Raw genomic sequence first — 20,927 nt, forward strand, 5'->3', positions numbered from 1 at the left:
ATAGGCATTAACATGAAATGAAATATCCATATAATATATAAGCATATATATGAGCATAAGTATGTAATAACTATATTAATTGGATATAATGAAAAGAAACAATAGGACAGGAACGGTAGGCACTTTTGTGCTTTTATGTACGCCCCTTACAGCCCTCTTAGGAATGGGATAAGGTCAATAGTAGATAGTTTTTGGTTAAAGATTTTGGGATTTTGAGAAGAGACCACAGAGTCAGGTAGTGTGTTCCAAGTGTTAACGACTCTGTAACAAAATCATATTTTCTGCAATCAAGTTTGAAGCGGTTAACATTAAGTTTAAATCTATTGTTTGTTTCATTCAATATACCAGAAACTTTCCCGATTGCAAACTCTTTTAAACTTTTTACTCATAACGTTACCTATAATCTCATGCTACCTCTTATCCTCTCCTTTTAAAATGTATTTTATTCGTGTACATTTTTCAGGCAAAAAAGAAGTTTGCTTCCATGCCTGCTCCCCGCACTCCTTCCATTCATTAGCTGCTTGCAAAGTATGGGGCTAACTTTCCAAGATTTTCACCACCTTTTTTTTTTCTTTCTAAGGCAAACCCCGCCAGCATTGACCTCCTTTCACAACCGCCCGTTCCTGCTTTTCGTGTCTCGCAGAAGTTGGACTGGGTCACGAAGGGAAGTGAAGAAGAAGAAAATTATTCTGTAAGCGGCCACCTCCACTTCTACTGCGTTCGGAAGCGCGAAGAAATATTGGGCGACGGTCCCTAACGCAGGCAAACTTAGGCGTCGGTTTCAAGGCTCCTCCCTTTTGGTGAAAAGCAGACTGCGGGGTGCCTGGAAACCGGTTCGAGGAAGAGAGGGCTTGAGGGATTGCCACAAATGGTTAGGCGGCAGCGGTGGCGGAAGAAGAGGCGGCGGCGGCCGCAGCAGCAGCAGCAACAAGAAGCAGAGCAGCTGGATCTTCTGCGCTCTGCCCGGCGGAGAAGAGAAGGTTGGCGGCGCAGTTGAAGAGTGCGCGGCGGCAACAGCTGCTGAGCTGGCTCCCTCCTGCCTTTCCTTCATGAGTCTCAAGTTTGCGCTGGCAGGAGATCTAAAGCGCAGCAGCAGCAGCAACCCGGCGGGCCGGGAAACGTCGTCGATCGAAGCAGCGAAGGCGTCAGGAGCCAGCGAAGAAGTATGGCCGAGAAGTGGAGTCGGCAAGTTTGCAGCGGAGCCAAAGCAGCCTCGCCTTCAGCAGGGGGTAGCCAGGCCCTAGGGCGCGCTCCCTGGCTTTTCCTGCTGCTGGCTGTGCTGCTTGTGTGGACAGAGGCTCCGATGCTCTCCGCTCGGGGCCAGGCGCCACCTCAGCCGCAGTACAACGGCGAACGTGGCATCTCCGTGCCGGACCACGGCTATTGCCAGCCCATTACCATCCCGCTGTGCACGGATATCGCCTACAACCAGACCATCATGCCCAACTTGCTGGGTCACACGAACCAGGAGGACGCGGGTCTGGAGGTGCACCAGTTCTACCCGCTGGTCAAAGTGCAGTGCTCGGCGGAGCTCAAGTTCTTCCTTTGCTCTATGTACGCGCCCGTTTGCACCGTTTTGGAACAGGCGTTGCCTCCCTGCCGCTCCCTCTGCGAGCGGGCGCGCCAGGGTTGCGAAGCGCTCATGAACAAGTTCGGCTTCCAGTGGCCGGACACGCTGCGCTGCGAAAAATTCCCCGTGCACGGTGCCGGAGAGCTCTGCGTGGGCCAGAACACCTCCGAGCGCGGTACGCCCACTCCCTCTCTGGGACCCGAGTTTTGGACCAGCAATCCTCAACTCAGGCCCGGCGGCGGGGGCGGCGGAGGGAGCCACCTGGCGGACCGGGCGGGCAGGTTCAGCTGCCCCCGGGTGCTCAAGGTACCCTCCTACCTGAATTACCGTTTCCTGGGCGAGAAAGATTGCGGAGCTCCCTGTGACCCTGGACGCCCCCATGGGCTCATGTATTTTGGGCAGGAGGAGCTGCGCTTCTCTCGGACCTGGATTGGTATCTGGTCTGTGCTGTGCTGTGCCTCCACCCTCTTCACAGTTCTCACCTATCTAGTGGATATGAAGCGTTTCAGTTACCCCGAGAGACCCATCATCTTCCTCTCGGGGTGCTACACTGCCGTGGCTGTGGCCTACATTGCAGGGTTTCTGTTGGAAGAGAAAGTGGTGTGTAATGAGCGCTTTTCTGATGATGGTTCCCGAACTGTGGCCCAGGGCACCAAGCGAGAAGGGTGCACCATCCTGTTTATGATGCTGTATTTCTTTGGTATGGCTAGCTCCATCTGGTGGGTCATCCTGTCTCTCACCTGGTTCCTGGCTGCAGGCATGAAGTGGGGCCACGAGGCCATTGAGGCTAACTCCCAATACTTCCACTTGGCTGCTTGGGCTGTGCCAGCCATCAAAACCATCACTATCCTGGCCTTGGGACAGGTTGATGGTGATGTGCTGAGTGGTGTCTGTTTTGTGGGCATCAACAATGTAGATGCTTTGCGTGGCTTCGTGCTGGCACCCTTGTTTGTATACTTATTCATTGGTACTTCTTTTCTCCTGGCTGGATTTGTGTCTCTTTTCAGAATTAGAACTATTATGAAGCACGATGGCACCAAGACAGAAAAACTGGAGAAGCTAATGGTGAGGATTGGGATCTTCAGTGTTCTGTATACAGTGCCTGCCACCATAGTAATTGCCTGTTATTTTTATGAGCAAGCATTTAGGGAACAGTGGGAAAGGAGTTGGTTTGCTCAAAGCTGCAAGAGCTATGCCATTCCTTGCCCCAGTAACTACCATTACCCCCCTATGAGCCCAGACTTCACGGTCTTCATGATCAAATATCTCATGACCTTAATTGTGGGAATCACTTCAGGCTTCTGGATCTGGTCTGGAAAAACACTCAATTCCTGGAGGAAATTCTATACCAGACTTACCAACAGCAAACAAGGAGAAACTACAGTGTGAAGTTCAACATCAGCTTGTTGTTCACACATCAACTTTGTTGTTTCTCCGCAGCCTGACCAGAGATTGGAAGAGCAGGCAGAGAGAGAGAGAGAGAGAGAGAGAAAGAGAAATGCATATACCCTGAAATCATCTAGGTCAGAAATTTTTCTCCCCAGCCCACAGAAAACCGATCCTAAGAACATTGATAGAGGCACATGCTATTATTCCCCCTTGTCTTCATCTGGATTAAATTTGTCCTGAAAGTTGGAAATGTGATTTTGAGATTGTTGTAAATAGTCTCTGTAAGATTTTGTAAGTATGTTTGTATTTAAGTTGCAAAGCGTTTTCGTACATATTTAAAACATTTTTAAACTCCTTTTTCAGACTTTTCTGTTTTTAAACACAAGAAAACAAATATTTTATGTTCAGTGCAGCATTGAAAAATAGAAGTTAAGAGACCTTTTTCTCGTAAATCCAAGATTAGATTTTTAATTGACCCTAACGTTAGAGCCATTTACAATCAGGAACCGTTGGTTTCAGGAAACCTGCCTAGTAGGTTGTTGGTGGCACACTTAATGGGATTTGTGTTGCACACCAGCTGCAAACAAAGAGTGGACCAATCTTTCCTCAGTGTAACCTGAAGAGGAAAGAAAACAAGCCATTCTACCTGTTGTAGGAATATTGTGGGAGGAGCTTGCTGAAGAGAACTGTCTCACCTAACTACCTGTTTTGTCCTTGTGGAAGAAAATTTCAGCCAGCAAAAGGGTTCTTTCTAAGCTATGTTTAAAGTTGTGTCCTATGAAGGTGCAGAACGGAATAGCTGGGAGTCAAGTATTCTTACCATCTCCCAAATATATTTGATAGATTTTAAGGAACTGTAACTTTTCTCCTAACTTTGTAATATATTGAGCTTACAATTTGCTTTGTATCTTCTGTAGAAATAAGTCTCTTGGCTGTTGTTATTAACACTGCAGTGAGCAAGAAGGCTGTTCTCTCTCTTTTTTTATTGTAATTTGATACCCCATTTATTAGCATTGTTCCTTGGTAGATCCCCCCCCCAATGAATTTGCTAAAAAAAAACCTGCTGAAAAGGCTTTTGCAAATCAGTTCAGTGTGGTCAATAATAAAGGTTTGGGGGAATAAACAGAGTAAAAACTCTCAACAATTTGGATTATTTGCATTTTTGAAATATGTTTGACATTGACATTTTTATTTCTGCAAATCTTTATAACTGTTGGATTTCATTTCTTTGTGTTAATAGCTGACCAGAAAGAATGATGATTTATGCTACCAGGAGGGGAAAAAATGTTTGAAACCCAAAAGAATCAACAGCCTGATGTTTCAGTGTAGTCATTTATATGTAAATCTGCAAAAACTGTCTATGATTGGTTGATAGTCTCTCTATAAACTGTTACAGCTCATACTTCTGTAATAGGTTTATACAAGATGTGTCAGTTTTCAGTGACAAACTCATTTTCATATTTAATCGTTTCTATGACACAACAGACTTGGTACTCTAATGATGTATCGTTTCAAACTTTTTATTTATATTCCTGCCAAAAATATAATCTTTGACTAATCATATCCTAAAATGAATAACTGTGTCAATTTGGTACACATTTATTTCTGTTCACTATGTCAAAATCATTTATATTTATAGAACAATAGAAGTTTATATATAAATATATAAGAATACCTATTTTAATTTTTTAAATAAATTGTTTTGTACAGAATTATTTCGTTCTTTTAAAATTATTTACAGACATTTCATTAGCATTAATTGCACCTATTTAATACTAGAATTTAAGGTTTTGTATTTCTTTAAATGCCCACATTATATAGTATTTTTGCCTTAATTCTGTCGGTTAACGTAGATGCCCCAGATTGCGGTAAGTAGTATATAGGAAATGAAAGCAGAATAGCTGATGGTATCACTGCAGTAGAAGGTAAAAGGCTTATAATAGGTTGTTTCTTTTAAAAGACTGATTGAAAGGAGCTTTTTCTCCTATGCTGCTACCGTATAATAAATGTAGAAAATAATCAGCTGTTCAATAACTCTAGCTGAGTGTTGTCAAAACTATAAACACATATGCAGTAACATGACATTAAAAAGACATTAAAAAGAGATAGCATAATTAAAAAGAGAGAGATACCTATCTAGATACCTTTCCATACCCTGAGTTCATAATTCTAAAATGGTAAAATACATTTGATTGTAGCTTTGTAAATTTTAGTATCAAAATATATTTTAAAAAATGAAGTGACCTTAAATTTATTGGGTATGTCACTCTGTTCAGGTGAATTTTACAGTTTTAACTGAATAGCATGTATTTGACCTTTTTTATTCAAAGCTAAATGTATGCATATAGATAGAGAAGAAAAACTCTTGAGATGATTTTTACTCCTAGAAAATGTGATTTCGGAATAATGACTTGATATGTCAGGACTTTAAATCTTATTATCACTCAACACTTTTTAGTACAGTTATTTTTATATTTTTACTGTTATTTACATACACATATTTCAAGGATCTTATTTAATATGAAGATATATTGTGTTTTGCAGCCATCAAAAGCTAAGCTCATCTTGAAAATTTTTCCCCTAAAAATCATTTCACCACTGATTTAAAAATACAAGAGAGATGACAGGAATTTAGACAAAATGCTATTGTGTCTATGAGGGGACAGTGAATTATCCATTTTGATTCCTCATCTTAAAAATAAGCTATGGGAATGATTTAGATTTAAAGAATGAGAACTTTTATTCTTCAACAATTTGTTTGATACGGAGTGGAAAGATACTTTATTTTTTGTCAGATTTTTAGAATAAGGAGAAAACCATTAATTTCTCATCCCACCACAGTAGTACTGTTAAAGATAAAAACTATTTTTAGCTTTATTTTTTATATTTTTAGCCAGTTTGGTTTAGTGATTAAGGCACTAGGCTAGAAAGCAAAAGAATATGAGTTCAAGTCCTACCTTAGCCACAAAAGCCAACTGGAGGGACTTTGGGCCAGTCACTCTCTCTCAATCCAACTCACCTCACAGGGTTGTTGTAGGAAAATAAGAAGAGGAAGGTGTGTTGGATATATTTGCCTCCTTGAGTTATTTGTGAAAATAATAAAGGGATAAAAATAAATGAGTAATAATTTTACAATCTTCAGTGAGATTGCATTTACTAAGAAGAGGAACATTTAATACCTGACTAGTCTTCCTGGGAAATCAAGGTTCATTTATAACATTGCTTGTGGCTGCAGCTTCATACCTTGGGTAAATTTAATTGAATTCAGTGAAATTATTCTTGAGTGGATGCATGAGAGAATTGTATCACAATGCAATAATTTTCTAGCAAAGAATATATAAACCTCACACTACTGCCTATTGCAAATCCCATTCATTTCAGTCAGGGGAACCCAGCCTCCTATGTGATGTTGTAGCCTTTGTTTCTACGAAAAAAGAAAAACTGCCAGAACCCTTTGCTACCATCCTAGCAATCTACTTGGATTTTTTCACGTTTCCATAAATTTCACTGGAATTAAAATAGCAATCTTCCTCATTCTTTAAAAAGAAATTTACTTGCAAATAAAGTGATAGTGGGTGCAAAGTAATTTGATGTTTGGAAAAAGAAATTGTATGAATGGATGTAAAAACACTGACTTCCCCTCAAAAACAGGGCAAAGGAAATAATTCATATACCAATGTTCTTAAGTGCAATTGATTTTAAATTGCAAAATTTAGGGGTGCTCACCTATTTTTAAAACAGTTTCTTCCTGTGAAATTTTTACGCAAAGGAGCTTTATAAAAGGACACAATGAAAGTCAGTGCTTCCAGACAAGCTTTTTAATGGAATTGCTTTGTCTTGCCTGCAGAATTGTATATCTCCATTCCTTCGTAATATTTACAATTCTCAGATTCTTCCTGTTCATGTTTTCCAATCGTGCACAAAAAAGTATTCATGAGAAAGCAAAGAGGGAAAAAAACAATGGATTTTAAATCCATCCAATTTCTAAAGCCACCCACTACCCCAACAACTAAGACACCTTGGAAGCAATCTGGCAACTGAATGTTTTCCTCAGAATCTTGATTCTGACAATTGTGTGGTTTGCTTGTAACTCTGATTTCACAGCCTCTTTTGGAGTACCTGCAGTTTATTAACAGACAGAGTTACATATTTTTCTAAATTCAATCACTGGAGGAAAGCATCATTCCATTCAGTTTTCCAGACATTCCAGTGGGCTGGCTAAACACAGCACTGTGTATCAGATTGGCAGTTGGTTTGGCTTGCCTTGTTCCATGTTTCTAAAGTTGCCAGCTTCCAAGAGAGAAGACTTCAGTTCCCAGAATTCTCAGAAACGGCTATGCCATCTGGAGAATTCTAAAGTTGGGACGCCATTTCAGGAGGTTGGAAAACACTGGTCTAGTTGCTCAAACAGCCATTGTTTTATCAGTTTAAATTGTCTCATTCACACTGCAGTTCAATCCTATCTACTTAAAGATGCAGGGTGTCAATAGTTGAATGTTTGCATGCAAATGTTTAAAATGCTAAAGGCTAATGGGATAGCAGCTCCCTTGAGGAATTTGCTGCAAATAGTGCTATCCATTGTAAAAACGGTCAGCAATAAAGGTGACATCAAGTGTTGTCACATTGATTACTGGTGCTTGAATGTTCGAAGGGACCTTTCATGTTAGAACCAAGGACCATGAATCCAAGATCCACTGTTCTAGGCAAATATTCTTTGGAAATCATCCAACAAGACATAAAGCAATGGTATTTCTATGTAACAACTAGGTCACCTGGCTTTATGACAACTAGGATTTCATAATGTGCCTCCTTAGATCGTAAACTTTGTGGGAAATAATTATGTAACTGCAGTTCTTGGCACCCTTCCTAGACCTTCGATTAAACACTTTGGTGGCAGACCACCAATTATGTCATTGTGTATGATGGAGAATGAAGTCATTCATGGTGTCTGGTGCAGCATCCGTGCCACCCCGTATCTGGTAGAATGCCAGAAAATTGTTCCATTACCCTTGCAACTTTAATGGATGCAATGTGGCTGCCTAACAGCCACTGGTAACTAACTCATCATATCTATCTTGTTGTTTTTTGCTTTTAGGCAAATGTCCATAATGAATTTTTCAGCAGTAAAACCCTTAATTATGTATTATATATACTTCCTTCTGTCAGGTCTTAACATAGACTCAATTTTACTGAATATACATTTCTACAATATTATGAGAGAGAAAGCTCTTGAGTTTCTCTATTGCAAACTTAATAAATAGTGTGTATTTCTATGTATGTGTGCATGAATGTGTATGTTTGTGTATGTAAATATAATATACTCAGGTGGATTAAGGTAGACAGAGTCTTTCTTGAACTAAGTTTAACTCCTGGAGGCTCTGCTGATGTCCTTGCTGATAAAAATATAAAATTGTTTTTTTAATGGAAACTTTTATTAATTTTAAAAACTTTTTATACCTGTAAATACATCTTATTTCTGGTGAAGGAACACTGATAAAAAAATCCCAAGTGAATTACTACAATGAGTTCTACATGGGCACACTTGAAGATAATTTGGAAGCAGCAGTGGTTCCAAATGTGGTAGTGTGGGCAGTTGTGGGTGTTCCATGGTTTGTCCAAAGGGCACCACCTTTTTCTGAACTACACTGGCTTCCAATTGCTTTTGTAATTAAAGGTTCTGTCTATCATCTTTAAAACTCTACATGCCATAGGCCCTCATTATTTTTCAGGACTGTCTCCCCCCATCTATCCATTCCACTATGTCACATAGGGTAGGGAAAGGATGCTCTAGGATCCTTTCCATACATTTTGTTATCTAATAAAGCCTCAGAAGTGTTCATTCTCTGTAACTGCCCCTGCCCTTTGCAGTAGCCTCTTACCAAAGATTTGAATGGCCACTAGCCCTTTAACCTCTCAGAAGGCCATGAAAGCCTGGCTCTTCCCCCAAATATTGAGACAGGATTGGGCTGGACTCAGGAAATTAAAGTTAGAATTAATCTGATACCTGATGGGAAAAGCTGTTCAGTTTTAACTTGTTTTATTGGTTGTTGTGAACCACTTAGGATTATTATGTGAGATAGCCATATATTCTAAGCAGTAGTGAAATACAATTTTTTTTACTATTGGTTCTGTGGGTGTGACTTGGAGGGCGTAGTATGGCTTGGTGGGTGTGGCAGGGGAAGGATACTGCAAAATTTCCATTCGAACCTCACTCCGGGGGAAAGATACTGCAAAATCCCCATTCCCTCCCCATTCCTGGGGAAAGGATACTGCAAAATCTCCATTCCCACCCCACTCTGGGGCCAGCCAGAGGTCATATTTCCTGGTTCTCTGAACTATTCAAAATTTCCACTACCGGTTCTCCAGAACCTGTCAGAACCTGCTGGATTTCACCCCTGATTCTAAGTTATTTAAATAAAAAAAATTGCATAGGGCATTTTACCAATCCTTATAGAATTTTTTTATTGGCCAAGTGTGATTAGACACACAAGGCATTTGTCTCCAGTGCATAAGCTCTCAGTGTACATCCCAAAGGTACTTTTTCAGGAGGCAACTGGACTTCCTTGATATATTTTTTTTGAAGACATTTCACTTCTCATCCAAAAAGCTTCTTCAGCTCTGACAGGAAAGTGGAGAACAGAAGGATTTCTATTCGTTGCAGACAGCTGGTCATCTGCATCCTTTTAGAGGGTCGTTGAAGCACATGCAGGTTTTTCTGTGTCCTCAGGATCACCTGAGTGATGCAAATGGTTCCTGTAGTCTGCAATTTTTCCTCTAGAAACCCATCCCTACTTCGACATCATTCAAAGGGTGTAATAGCCTTTGAAATTGTATAGCTAAAAGTGAGTTGAAGAAGCTTCTTGGATGAGAAGTGAAACATCTTCAAAAGAAAAAACAAAGTCCAGTTGCCTCCTGAAAAAAGTTTCGGGACAACCGTGGGCCACTATGAACTGGCTTCTCAGTGTACATATAACAATAGTGATAGATCATTATCATAGTCACTGTAAAATACATTTATCATAAAACATTAGATACAAAACTTAGTGATAATCATGGACACTAAGAATCAACATAAATCATACTGGGATACTAAGTAAACAATATAAATCATAAGATATAAGCAACAAAGTTATAATCATAAGAAACTAAGAAAATGATGTGAATAATGATGGTTATACTCCCTTTCTAAATAGTTTGACAGTGTTGTGGGAATCAGTTATTTAGCAGAGTGATGGCATGGGGGGTGGGAACTGTCCTTGTGTCTAGTTGTTCTGATGTGCAGTGCCCTATAGCATCGTTTTGAGGGTAGAAATTGAAACAGTTTATGTCCAGGATGCGAGGAGTATATAGATATTTTCACAGCCCTCTTTCTGGTTTGGGTGGTATACAGGTCCTTAATGGAAGGCAGATTGATAGCAATTATTTTTTCTCCAGTTCTAATTACTGAATGTTTGTGCTTGTCTTGATTAGTTGTTGTGCCAAACCAGACAGTTATAGAGGTGTAGATGACAGACTCAGTAATTCCTCTATAGAACTGGATCAGCAGCTCCTTGGGCAGTTTGAGCTTTCTGAGTTGGCGCAGAAAGAACATTCTTTGTTGTCCTTTTTTGATGACGTATTTGATGTTAGCTGTCCATTTTTGGTCTTGAGATATTATAGAACCAGAAATTTGAAGGTCTATACTGTTGCTACTGTGTTGTCTAGTATTGTGAGTAGTGATAGCGTAGGAAGGGTTCTCCTAAAATCTATCATTTCTACAGTTTTAAGTATATTTAGTTCAAGACTGTTCCAGCCACATCACAAGGCTTGTTGTTCAACCTCCTGTTTGTATGCAGATTCGTCGTTGTCTCGAATGAGACCAATCACTGTTGTATCATCTGCAAACTTCAGTACTTTAACAGACGGATCTTCTGAGATGCAGTCATTGCTATATATTGAGAAGAGAAGTGGAGAGAGCACCCAGCCCTGCCCTCCCCCGCTAATTGTACAGGTATCTGATGTGATTCTGCCTAGCTTCATCTGTTGCTTCCTGTCTGTTAGAAAACTTATAATCCACTTACAAGTGTGGTTAGGCATGGCTAATTGGTTTAGTTTAGCTAGAAGAATATCTGGAATGATTGTATTAAATCCCGAGCTGAAGCCTACAAAAAGGATCCTTGCATAGGTCTTTGGAGAGTCAAGAAGTTGTAGGATGTGGTTCAGAGCCATATTGACAATATCATCTGCCAATCTATTTACTCGGTAGGCAAATTGCAACAGTGGATCCATGATGGTTTTTAAATGGGACAGCACTAGCCTTTCAAATGTTTTCATAACTACGGATATCGGAGCAACTGATCTGTAGTCATTCAGTTCCTTGATGGAAGGGGTTTTTTTGGCTCTGGGATGTTAGTAGAATGTTTGAAGCAAGAAGGAACATAGCACATCTCTAGTGATTTATTAAAGATGTAGATGAAGATGTGGGCCAACAAGCTTTCAAACAAGAAAGAGTTATCTTGTCAGGGGCCTGGTGCCTTTCCAGGTTTTTGTTTGTGAAATAGACCATGCATATTATTTTCTGTAATTACCAGAGATGGGGCCCCCAAAGAGATGGGACTAGTTATAGGAGGCTTGGCTGTTGTTAGTGTATCTGATATGGAGATAGTGGAGATAGGTGACAGTGGTTTCCTCTCAAACCTACAGCAAAACACATATATTTATATGTTTAGATCTCAAATAGATTACTATGGCAAGTTGCTTTGTCAACATCACCTTGTTAAAGAGATTAAATAGAAGTATGTTATATTAAGCATACATACAAAACCACCTTCTCATACCAAAACACCTGATTGCTTCAGATGATTATACAGTCCTATGAGTAACCAATTTTGAGTTAATAATAATCAGTATATGATAAGCCAATAAAGATTATTCAGTTGCTCAGAGTCAAATACTGTTAAGTATTACTGATAAAATAGGTCTTTATGGAATTATTTGCGATTAGAAAGGAGAAGAAATCTATAATATTTTGTCCTTGGAAACTAGAAAAGTTTTATGCGTACAACTGACCATTGTGTAAATACTACTTTAATGATCAGAGAACTGTTTTACTTCAAGGTGTGCCTGAAAAATATTTATTCTTGAAGTAGCATAAAACATGATATGAGCTATTTAAATATTTAGATAATTATAGATAATTAGTATCTTTCTTTCAAAAATCAATATTTTAAATTTTGTTGTCTCTTTAGATTGATCCACGGAAACAAAAGGTTCTGATTTCTTCACATAATTAAATATTATATTTATTCCTGTTTAATCTATTTTATTTACTATTCAGGATCAAAATATCAACTGTAATAGAGTGAAATAAATAAATGAAATAAATAAATGTTTGCTTACAAAAACAGAATATGTTCACTATCAGCCTAACACAATCAAGAAATTAATTCAGAATGCTCTTGATGATTAAGATGGTGGCATATTGGCCCATACAAAGCTATCTTGATCACACCATCCAAGAGAGACAACAGAGACAGTCTTGTGGTGGCATATTCCTGAACTTTTCCTTCAAGACCATAGATGTACAGAAATGTCATTTTCTGTAGGAAGTAATTAGGTAAAGAGAAAGTTTACCACAAAACCTTTATTACTGCAGTAATAAAAAGTTCTGGTCCTATATCTCTGCAAATCCAGATCAAAGATTTGCAACTTAATTCTAGGATGCCTTAATATCGCCCTAACTGTGCCAAAAATTGAACTGCTGTGTCACCATAGTAGTATTATTCCAAGAAGAAGATAATCAACATTATCAACAAACCATCTAAGGAAGATAACTTTCACCAGTATTTTGGCTGATAGTTTATCAAGCAAACTTCTACAGAGGCAATGCCAAATTCCAACTGAAGAAGGGTTGGCATACAATAAAGAATTTGAAGCATCACTACTTGGTAGAATGTGGATTGAGTTGCTTCTAATGTTCTTTTTTCTTTAGAAATGCAAAGTTGAACTCTATAAAGTTGAAGATTCAATATCTTGGCTCTGAATTTCTGCCACAAGGACAAAATTATTGCCACAGTTAAGGCATTGGAAGCTCTCTCTGCTTTAGTTCAGATTTATTTTGTGTTGCTTTTTTCCTAAACATAATACATGATTCAGAAGATACTCTTAGATACAATTTTTTTTTATTTAAGTGGGAACTATTTGTTTTCCAATTTGGAATATTGATAATTAAGATCAATTATATTTACAATAATGTCCCATTTTTTTCTTCATGTATTGGTAATTGACTGTAATAAAACACTCCATTCATTGATAATTAATTAATTATCAATTAATTACCTTGGTACACTCTGAGCCTGGTAGTTTTCTTGCAGATGCTGTATTACCAAACTAGGTAACATCATCAGGAGCACTTCAATGGACTTTGCAAGCCTTAGCATCATTTTGTTATAAAGAAAAATGGAATGAATGAATAAACAAATCAATTAATCAAACAAACAATCAATTGATTAATTGGTTGGTTGATTCATTAATTGATTCATTTATTCATTCCATTTTTCTTTATAACAAAATGATACTAAGGCTTGCAAAGTCTATTGAAGTGCTCCTGATGATGTTACCTAGTTTGGTATATACCATCTGCAAGAAAACCACCAGGGTCAGAGTGTACCAAAGATCACACAATTATTCTACAATCATACAATAAGCTACAATTATTCTCTTCTATTGGTACCATTGAAGTGTACCTCTTTAGTGGTAGTGTAAATGGTGAAAATATGTGAATTGGTATTCCATAAATAAATGAATATATATATATATATTCTGAGGTTTTCGCGGGTGTTTGTATGTAGGTCTTTGGTTATTCGGGTTTTCTCCCGCGTAAAATTGGAAGTGTCTTGGCGACGTTTTGACGAAATCCCATTCGTCATCTTCAGGCTAGGTGTTTACAGCTTCATGCTTCTAGGAGAAATGTTTCTCCTAGAAGTATGAAGCTGTAAACACCTAGCCTGAAGATGACGAATGGGATTTCGTCAAAACGTCGCCAAGGCACTTCCAATTTTACGCGGGAGAAAACCCGAATAACCAAAGACATACATACATACATACATACATACATACATACATACATACATATATATATTTCACTTCTTTCTGGCTACCATCTTTCTAATGATTACTATTATACTAATCAGTTAATGTAAAAGAATAAACTTATTTTATGTGAACCAGTTATTTTATCTGACTATAAACCCCTTATGATTTTTTAATTGAGTATTTCCAGATCATAAAAGTTATCCAATAGCATTGTTTAAATTAAGGATAGGTAATTTGCTTGAAAATATTGGTTAATATCTGCTACACTTTTTAATCAATATTTTTGTCAACAAGGGAGGCAAGATTTATAGGGAATATAAGGATATTAATCTGTTATGCTTGCAGACAGAATTTTCAGTCCCTTCCTTATTGTTTGTTTGTTTGTTTAAAGTTTAGTAAGATTGGGTTGTTAAGTCTATCAAACCTATGCTATGCTGTTGTTGTTGTGTTTTAAAGCAGAGAATTATGAGGCTCCAGCCCATGGATTATGTTTCATTAATCACTGGTTCAAATGTTTCATTTATAAAGATTTGATGTGAAATAATTTTTTCCTCACATTTAGAAGTAAAATAAACATGAAATATAGCTCGTTGTCTGGCTTTCTACTAAAACCACCAACATACTCAGAGTGATATTTTGTATCAAACCATGCCAAACAGATTTGCATTAGCACTGTTAGGTAAGTTACACTAATTAACTAACTGCCCATTGACTTAAGATTCTAATGTAGAATCTAGTTTTATAGGTTGTAGTTATGATTACCCATCTAAAGAGCATGACTTGCTGATCTGCCTGCTGCCTGCTCTTTTGATTGGTCACTTTAAGGAAAACTCAGTTTTTTAGAACTTGATTTAACAGAGGATACACCCTCCCTCTAACTCATCCATTAGAATGGTGTTAAACTGACTGCTTTTAGGGTTGCTTGCTTGACTTGGCAAGCTATATTATATGCATTGTGGAAGTCAACAACTGAATAGTACAGCCTATTGCAAGATCATTTCAGCAGAGGATCAATATGATATTGATATGATATATCAATATGATATGATATATGATATTGATATATGATATGATATCAATATCAATATCAAAAACCTTGGAGTTTTCATATCAAATGACCTAAATGCCAAAGCCCACTGCAACTACATAGCAAAAAAAGTTCTAAGAGTTGTAAACTTAATTTTATGTAGCTTCTTTTCCAAAAACTCTACACTACTAACCAGAGCGTACAAAACATTTGCCAGACCTATTCTTGAATACAGCTCATCCGTCTGGAACCCATACCACATCTCTGACATTTAATACTATCGAACGCGTCCAGAAATATTTTACTAGAAGAGTTCTTCGCTCCTCTGAAAACAACAAAATACCTTATACCACCAGGCTTGAAATCCTGGGTTTAGAAAACTTAGAACTCCGCCGACTCCGACATGATCTGTGTTTAACACATAGAATCATCTATTGTAATATCCTTCCTGTAAAAGACTACTTCAGCTTCAATCACAACAATACAAGAGCAAACAATAGATTCAAACTTAATGTCAACCGCTTCAAATTTGATTGCAGAAAATATGACTTTTGTTAAGCTTGGAACTCACTACCTGACTCTATAGTCTCTACTCAAAACCCCAAAATCTTCAACCAAAAACTGTCTACTATTGACCTCACCCCATTCCTGAGAGGACTATAAGGGGCGTGCATAAGAGCACAAAAGTGCCTACCATTCCTGTCCTATTGTTCTTTTCATTATAGTATTATATGCATACTTTTACTTATACTTTTACTTATATATATTTTTTCTCTCATGATGGGTTATTGTTTATGTTGATGATTGTATATACTGTTGTGACAAAATAAAAAAAATAAAATAACCTGTAATATGACACTGTAATAATCATGGGAGAATTCAGAATAACACTCATTATCCATTTAGGAAAAGCTCATCTTTGTTATAGTATTCTTTTGGGGAAATCAGTGTGTAGAAGTATGGAGATGGCTTGAAGAAGATATTCAACAGCGATTTGGTAAATACCAGGTTGGCTCTGAAAATGAGGGCAAATGAGGAAGAAACTCAAGATTGCCCTTCACTTGATGTAAGGGAGGAGAGGCAGAATCTCCACCAGGCTTCCAAGAGTGTACATTACAATAGTCCTGGTGTGGCTGGTTTCCTGACCAGCCTGTAGCAAAGACTCTTTTATTTCTGTCAGTGATAAAAAAAAAATTCTTTCAAAATCAGGCACTTGTACTGAATGGAAGACTGGAAAGAAAGGGATTTATTCTTTCTCCTCAGCCTTCAATTTAAACTGGAATTTTCAGGAAAAGGGGTTTTCCAATGATAAATTGATACAGTAATAACATATGGTCCAGGGCTAGTCTAATCTCTAGTGGAATAGGGAAAAGTTGACCAAGAATTATGCTAAATTTAATCTCTGTATTATTTATGTTATGCCTTCTAGAATTTATATGCTTAGTACATGCTAAGTAAATTGTGTGTTGTTATATAAATTGGAACATCTTTACAACACAATCTATCTAAATTTGGGGCAGTACTATACAGTCCAGAGCCTTATATTTACTCTCTGTGATTTGAAAAATTATATATTTTATGTCCTCCACCACTGAATGTTTTGCATGTGACTACTTAAAGTCAAAAAGGATTTTTTCACATTCTTTCTTTCTTTTTATAAAATCTGTTCTATTTATAACTTGTCACATGATGACTGTATTGTATCTCCACAGAAGGGCTAGAGATGATTTTCATCGCTTAGTGCACAGGACCAGGAGATGATAGTATATATTTATTTCATTTCTCCTCTACCCCCTCTCCCCACCACTAAGAGTAGACAATGGGCCCCCTACAACTGTCACTTATCAAGGTGAAGAAGAAGGTTGGACATGCATCTAAAAGAAAAGTAGTGATACCAGTAGCTATTATGCAACAAAGCAAGGCAAGGAAGAAGACTGAACGCACTTGTGAGGAAGAAGGATGGAGACCTCCAACTTTTCAGTCTATAGGTATATAAGCTTCTGTCATTTAATGTTAAAATTATATTCACTGGAAATTCACTGTGGAAACTTAATTTCCAGAGAGTAAGAAAATTGAAACAATGGGGGGAAGGGAGTTGTGGCTAGGGTGACAAATTTTGTAATCCAAATGCACTAACAATTTGTAAGATTTAGACCTTGTTTTGAAGCATTCAGAATTTGTTTTCTTCCTGGTCTTGTGTTCTGTGTGCAGTAAAAGCATTTTCTCCATCTTTTCTATAGCTAGACTTTTAATGCACATGGGTAGCAGGGCAGACCTAAAGACAGCTCATCGTGGCACCACAAATCAAATTTTTCAGTATGTTGCATCCAGTAGATTTACCCGGGATAAATGCTCCTTCTAGGGTTAAGTCTCCTTCATCAACTTTTGCAAGATGTAATATAGCCAGCTTTGTTTCACATGTTAAAGATGTCATTTTCCTTTTCATTTCAAGTAAGTGCCTTATCGAGTTAATAGGAAACAGGATGCACAATTAGAACAACTGCATAATATGATGGAAAATGAATGAAACATACTGAAAAATGAATTTTTCAAGATGTTGCATCCAGTAGATTTACCCGGGATAAATGCTCCTTCTAGAGTTAAGTTTCCTTCATCAACTTTTATAAGATATAATATAGCCAGCTTTGTTTCTCATGTTAAAGAGGTCATTTTCCTTTTCATTTCAAGTAAGTGCCTTATTGAGTTAATAGGAAACAGGTTGCACAATTAGAACAACTGTATAGTATGATGGAAAATGAATGAATACAGAAAGAAGTTTTTGGGAAATGTTCAAGAAGTTTTGGAATATTTCTAGACTGCTGATGCAGATAGACTGCTTACTACACTGATAATAAGAAATTGATTATTCATGTTTTATTTGTGGGATAAATTTAAATGAATGCAAAATACACTCATGCAAAATAAAAAAGAGTTAATCTCAGTGCAATTAATTATTTACCTCATTGCTTAAACAACCAAACAAGACTTCATATTGTACTAAAAGAACATTTTTCTCTAATGACTTCCTATTCTTATATCAGACATCGCTTCCCTCCCCCAAAATAATGCATCACAAAGTGAAATAACAATTAGCTTGCATTGGTATTACAAAGAACAGAAACATTGAACCAGTGCCAAGCATATAGCTAAAACGGTAATATTTTGTTCATTACAAATTATATGCTCTGCATTAGCAAATCTTGTATTTTTGCACAAAATAGTTAGTACATGCTAAGGATACCATACAATGCCTAAATGCAGGATCTGTGGAGGAGCAATACTAGAAGGTAAGTTCCATGACAGAGACATGGAAACTCCAAATTTCCACATGCATTGAAATTCCTCAACTGGGTAAGCATTTTCTCAATTGACATGCTGATCACTCCTGACTGTAGCTGCAGCTGGTAGTAATCCAAAATGCCTGCAAGCAGATAGCCAGAGTGACCTAGTGTATTTCTAAATCCAAAATTTACAGGTGTACTCCTTTATTTTGCTGCCATCTGAAACACAGGAGAGGAATTGAAACTATATTTTCCTTGTAATTGTGAAATCTCCATGTCACCCTGTACTTCTTCCCAATTACTGTGTCAACAACAATTGACCCAACCTGATGGGGGTCATTTGCTCATTTTTATGAGCCAAATGAATAATTCAAAACAGAATTTAAATGTAAATATAGGTCATGTATCCTGTTTTGTAAAGAATAGTCCTCTGCTTAGGAGATGGCTAGGGAAAACATGCTTATTTACTTTAAAGACATCCTCTGTAGTTGAGTCCAGCTTAAATATAATGACCCACCCCAAACAATAGTAATAATAATAGACACAACTGAGTTGCTAAATTAATCCACTGGTCGTTATATAAAAAATATAGCTTGCCTGTATCCAAAAAGTCATGGGAACATAAAGTGGAAAAAGTTATAGGAAATGAGAAGGTGAAGATCTTGTGGGACTTTTGAATACAGATGGATCGTCACTTGGAACACAACATGCCAGATATCACCGTTGTCGAAAACTGAAACGTACAATTTATTGACATCATGGTTATAGGAGGTGCCAGAGTCAAAGAAAAAGAACTGGAAAAAATCATGAAATATTGCAACTTGGCCATGGGAACTACATAGCTATGGACGAAACATGTAACAGTGATACCCATTGTCATCGGTGAACTTGGTACCATGTCCAAGAGTTTTATAAGATATATCAACAAATCGCAGCTTCCTGCAATAATACCAGCAGAACTGCAAAAAACTGTGCTGCTTGGAACATCATACATCTTAAGAAGGTACTTGGTTGATACCTAGGACGCTGGCAGCAACCCTTATCAACCATTAGTCAATGGTACCAGTCAATGGTACCAGTCAATGTTATTTGTGAATACCAATCAATGGTATTTGTGATGCATTTTTTGAATGTTCAGTTGACTGAGTTTCATGTTTAATGAATAAAGTAAATAATAATAATAATAATAATAATAATAATAATAATAATAATAATAATAATAATAATAATAATAATAGACAAACCATCAAGTGCCACCAACCTGAAGCCTGTAAATACCTGGGCATACTGCAGCTGGACAACATCAAGAATGGGCAAGTGAAAAATGTGGTCAGCAAAAAATACATACAAAGGATCAGGAAACTTCTAAAAAGCAAACTGAATGGCGGTAATACCATCAAGGCTATAAATACCTGGGCCATAGCCATCATCAGATATACTGCTGGGATTGTAAACTGGACACAGGCAGAGCTGGACAGCCTGGATAGGAAAACAAGAAAACTGATGACCATACACTATGCGCTGCACCCGTGTAGTGACATCGACAGGCTATATTTGCCCAGAAAAGTAGGAAGCAGAGGACTTTTGCAAGTGAAGCAGACAGTCAAAGAAGAGAAACATGCACTGGCAGATTATGTTAAAGACAGTGTTGAACCAGCTTTGATGGAGGTCAACAAGAGGAAGCTGCTAAAAGTACAGCAAACCGAGTATCAGTATAGGAAAACAGCGATGCAAACTCGAGTTGACAGCTGGTGTAACAAAGCACTGCATGGATAGTTCCTTGACAAGATCCAAGGGAAAGTAGATAAGGAAAAGACCTGGTTATGGCTGACCAGTGGAACACTGAAGAAAGAAACAGAAGGCCTGATTCTTGCAGCCCAAGAACAAGCCATCAGAACAAATGTAATTAAAGCCAGAATAGAAAAATCTGCTGATGACCCCAAATGCAGACTCTGCAAAGAAGTGGATGAAACCATTGATCACATACTGAGCTGCTGCAAGACAATAGCTCAGACTGACTACAAACAATGTCACAACAGAGTTGCTCAGATTGTCCACTGGAACTTGTGTAATAACTACCATCTGCCAGTAGCAAAGAACTGGTGGAACATTAGCCTGAAAAAGTTATTGAAAATGAGCATGCAAAACTACTGTGGGACTTCCAGATACAGACTAAGTTTTGGAACACAATACCCCAGATATTATGGATATTACGATTGTGCGGGGAAAAAGGTGTGGATCGTCGACATTGCCAAACCTGGTGACAGCAGAATCGACGAGAAACAACTGAAAAAACTCACCAGTTATTAGGACTTGAGAATCGAACTGCAGAGACTCTGGCATAAACCAGTGCAGGTGGTTCCAGTGGTATTCAGCACACTGGGAGTTGTGCCTAAAGACCTAGGCAAGCACTTAAAAACAATTGGCGTTGACAAGATCACCATTGGTCAGCTGCAGAAGGCCACCTTACTGGGATCTGCTCGCATAATCCGCCGATACATCACACAGTCTTAAAAGCTTGGGAAGTATTTGACTAGTGATTAGTGATACGAAATCCAGCATAGTTATCTTGTTTGCTGTGTATACT

The 20,927-nt window shown here is 37.9% G+C and overlaps 1 protein-coding gene across 1 annotated transcript; it reads left to right on the plus strand.

Moving 5' to 3' along the window:
* Window positions 1-49: 49 nt before the first annotated feature.
* FZD1 (frizzled class receptor 1) lies at window positions 50-13,327 on the plus strand. The gene is made up of 2 exons (XM_058182238.1): window positions 50-2,635; window positions 4,200-13,327. Exons 1-2 carry the CDS (start codon window positions 1,166-1,168, stop codon window positions 4,329-4,331), a joined length of 1,602 nt encoding a protein of 533 aa, XP_058038221.1. The 5' UTR covers window positions 50-1,165; the 3' UTR covers window positions 4,332-13,327.
* The last annotated feature ends 7,600 nt before the right edge of the window (window positions 13,328-20,927 follow it).

The sequence above is a fragment of the Ahaetulla prasina genome, chromosome 4, assembly GCF_028640845.1.
Source record: "Ahaetulla prasina isolate Xishuangbanna chromosome 4, ASM2864084v1, whole genome shotgun sequence".
Classification (NCBI taxonomy): Eukaryota; Metazoa; Chordata; class Lepidosauria; order Squamata; family Colubridae; genus Ahaetulla; species Ahaetulla prasina.